Genomic DNA, 2,795 nt, shown 5'->3' with positions numbered 1-2,795 from the left:
CCTGCAAGGTTACCCCAACCTCTTCCATTTCTACTCTCATCAGTACCATAAACAGCATTAGGTGTCTAAGAAAGTCTGCAAAAATGCACTACAATCTGATTGTAGCAAAGGAGAACAGACCAAATGAATGAGGAGGTATTTCTTCCTCCTCCATAACCCTCACCACTGTGTGCAACTCCTGGGATTCCTGGGTGGTGATGCTGGGGAAAAGTGCTCAGTCTTGGTGAAGAATCCTGGGGAGAAGTAGGACTAAACAAAGGCTTTTCAGGTTTCTTCATTGTAGGAGAAGACATATCTGCAATAGAAAAACAATGAAACAGTGACATTAGCTTAGAAGCTGGTGTCAGGACACGTCGTTTTGTAGACTGAAGATATTTATTTTTACTGTTCTTGTATAAATATTGTCTGGTGACCCAACTCCCCTATGAACAATAAACTAATTTTAAGCTATTGCTTTCAAACTTGAGAATTAATAATCCCCTAACTGGTCTTTGCCCTGCAAAACAGAAACTACATTCCTTTCATACCAGACAAGCCAAACAGTGAAGAAATGCATGTCTTCAGAACCTCCGTAGACACTTCTCAGTTCCCTAGAACATCACCAAATCATCTGCTTCCTTCAACAGCCACACAATCTTTATTGCATTTTTTAATGGAACACCTACACTCAGGTGTGTAGGGTAACTGCCATACGCATGACGGTTTATGGTATTTATTATTTTGTTATTTCAAAACCCATCCCTTGCCCTTCCCAAAACCATACTGAAACAATGTAACCACCCTAAGAATAAAGGATACTTTAAGTTCTGTATCTCACATTTTCCATGCCTCAAGTAGGGCCTTCCCACCTCTTCCTTCCAGTTTTCCTATCAACAAAAACATCTCTCTAGAGCTCGCTGCATGAAGATAACACACCGGTAAGGACAAACGTATGAATTCTACCATGCAGGGTTACTGATATTGCTAAAAATAAAAATACTGGATTCTTTCTGAAAGTTCAAATTAATTAAACAACATTTGTTGGACTTTGCACCAAATTATTTCAAAGTTAATTAAAATATTTTTATAGCTCACACATCAATATCATAAGTGGGTTCCATTTCAAATCAATGGGACTAACTCGTATTTAAAGTAAAGGTAATTTCTTAAGTACTTTACTGGACTGGGGCCACATTGCAGCTGACTTTCCTACATAGACCATGTAAGCCCTTAAAGTGATTTTGGCACTTTTAATATTGACACACTGCATTGTGATATTCTGGGGGGAAGAACAATCATCTTGGAAGTCAAAGACAGGCCCGCAAAATGTGAGCACCTTACCAAGACCAAATTGGACCAGGGCTTTCTGAACTGTCTGGAGTTTTCACCAGTTTTCAGGAGTGGGTTTTCATCCTGCCAGCCGTACTTAGAGCAGGACCCATCAAACCGAGAGACCGCTTGTCCGCTCTGCCTCAAGCCACTGTCAAGCCCTGCACAGGCACTGGCACCAGACCCAGAGGAGACTCTGCTAGTGCCCCTCCATCATCCCCCTGCACCGCCCCTGCTCCCCTTTGGTCCTGACTATCGAGCCTGATGACTTCCCAGACACCCTGCAAGGTTTACCTCTTCAAGACGGTTGCTGAGAAAGGATTTTATTCAGTGAAACACTCAGCAAGAGCAAGGAATTGCTTTACAACAGAGCAATTCAGCACTCATTCAGTTTTAACAGATATGACGAAGTTTGCTGTATGTTTATTATACTGATCTGTTGCAATTCTATGTTATTATCAAAACCACTGAGTGCTCACAGAGGCACCTCTAGCTGTCTTATAAAAATTTGGTAAATAAATTGTTGTTGAGAGAGAAAACAAAAGAATATTTTGTTTCTTTGAATCTATCAGCAGGTAGAAAAGACAAAGGTGCCAAATGGTGACAGTTTTGTCAAATATACTCTGCTAAGCCAAAAAATAATTTTTTAAATTGAAAGACTAATTTTTTTTAAATCGAGTTTTGCACAAGCAAACCATGATAAGAAGGCACGTTATTTCTGGAATTATTTTCAAATATTTCATTATGTTTTCCTTTCTGCTCAAATGGCAGCCCTAAGCTTCTTCATATAAGGCCCTAGTTCCATTAGACCAAGTAAATTCTCACACCTCCACAACAGATGTAGTGTTTTATAAAAGCCCAGGACAAAATTAACCAGCTATTGTCTTTGGACTGTGGTTCTGTGCATGTATAATCTCTGTCTCTGCAGAAACACTGCTATGTGAGAAGAAACGTAAGTGTGCCTAGCTGCTTGTAGATACAGCCTCCCACGACAACGTTGTGGTCATCAATAGTTGACACAGAACTTATCTGTGACCAAGTATCTTGTTGACTCTACCACATATAGGCTATCACAAAAGAGAGAATGTACAAACAGTTTAATTTTATTTCAGATTAAAAGTAATGCGCTTAAGACTCCCTAAAGAAAAAACAAACCATGGGCTGGAAGTGGAAAATCTTTTCCTTATGTAAAGCTCATAGTCAACAAAAGAACTCATGAAAGAAAGAGCTGCCTAGCTCCTCAAGGTCTGCATGCGTCAGCAGCTCTGATTTCTGGAATGCAACAGAGATTTAATTTGGTTGGTGACTTACTTCATTAAACAAGAAAAAGTTGTTGTGTTTTTCAAAACCAAAATATTTTAGTTTTTTGAAAGTAGTATGCTATATGAAATGCAATGTAATCAGAGTATCCATTAACCCCCCAGTGGCATCACTAGTTTGGAAAGAATCTACTGAAAAGGAGATTGGTGACTACAAAAACCCTAGCA

At 39.4% G+C, this 2,795-nt stretch overlaps 1 protein-coding gene across 1 annotated transcript in view; it reads right to left on the bottom strand.

Annotated features, from left to right (window-relative positions):
* NFIB (nuclear factor I/B) overlaps window positions 1-2,795 on the bottom strand; it is a gene marked incomplete at its 3' end in the record, with an annotated part of 47,624 nt that overhangs the window by 27,194 nt on the left and 17,635 nt on the right. Inside the window, exon 4 of the mRNA XM_010297034.1 lies at window positions 164-295. Within this exon, the coding sequence (XP_010295336.1) occupies window positions 164-295 (132 nt within the window). The remainder of the gene's footprint in view (window positions 1-163; window positions 296-2,795) is intronic.

Source organism: Phaethon lepturus, unplaced genomic scaffold, assembly GCF_000687285.1.
Source record: "Phaethon lepturus isolate BGI_N335 unplaced genomic scaffold, ASM68728v1 scaffold51591, whole genome shotgun sequence".
In the NCBI taxonomy this organism is placed as follows: Eukaryota; Metazoa; Chordata; class Aves; order Phaethontiformes; family Phaethontidae; genus Phaethon; species Phaethon lepturus.
This window is presented reverse-complemented; position numbering and strand designations above follow the sequence as displayed.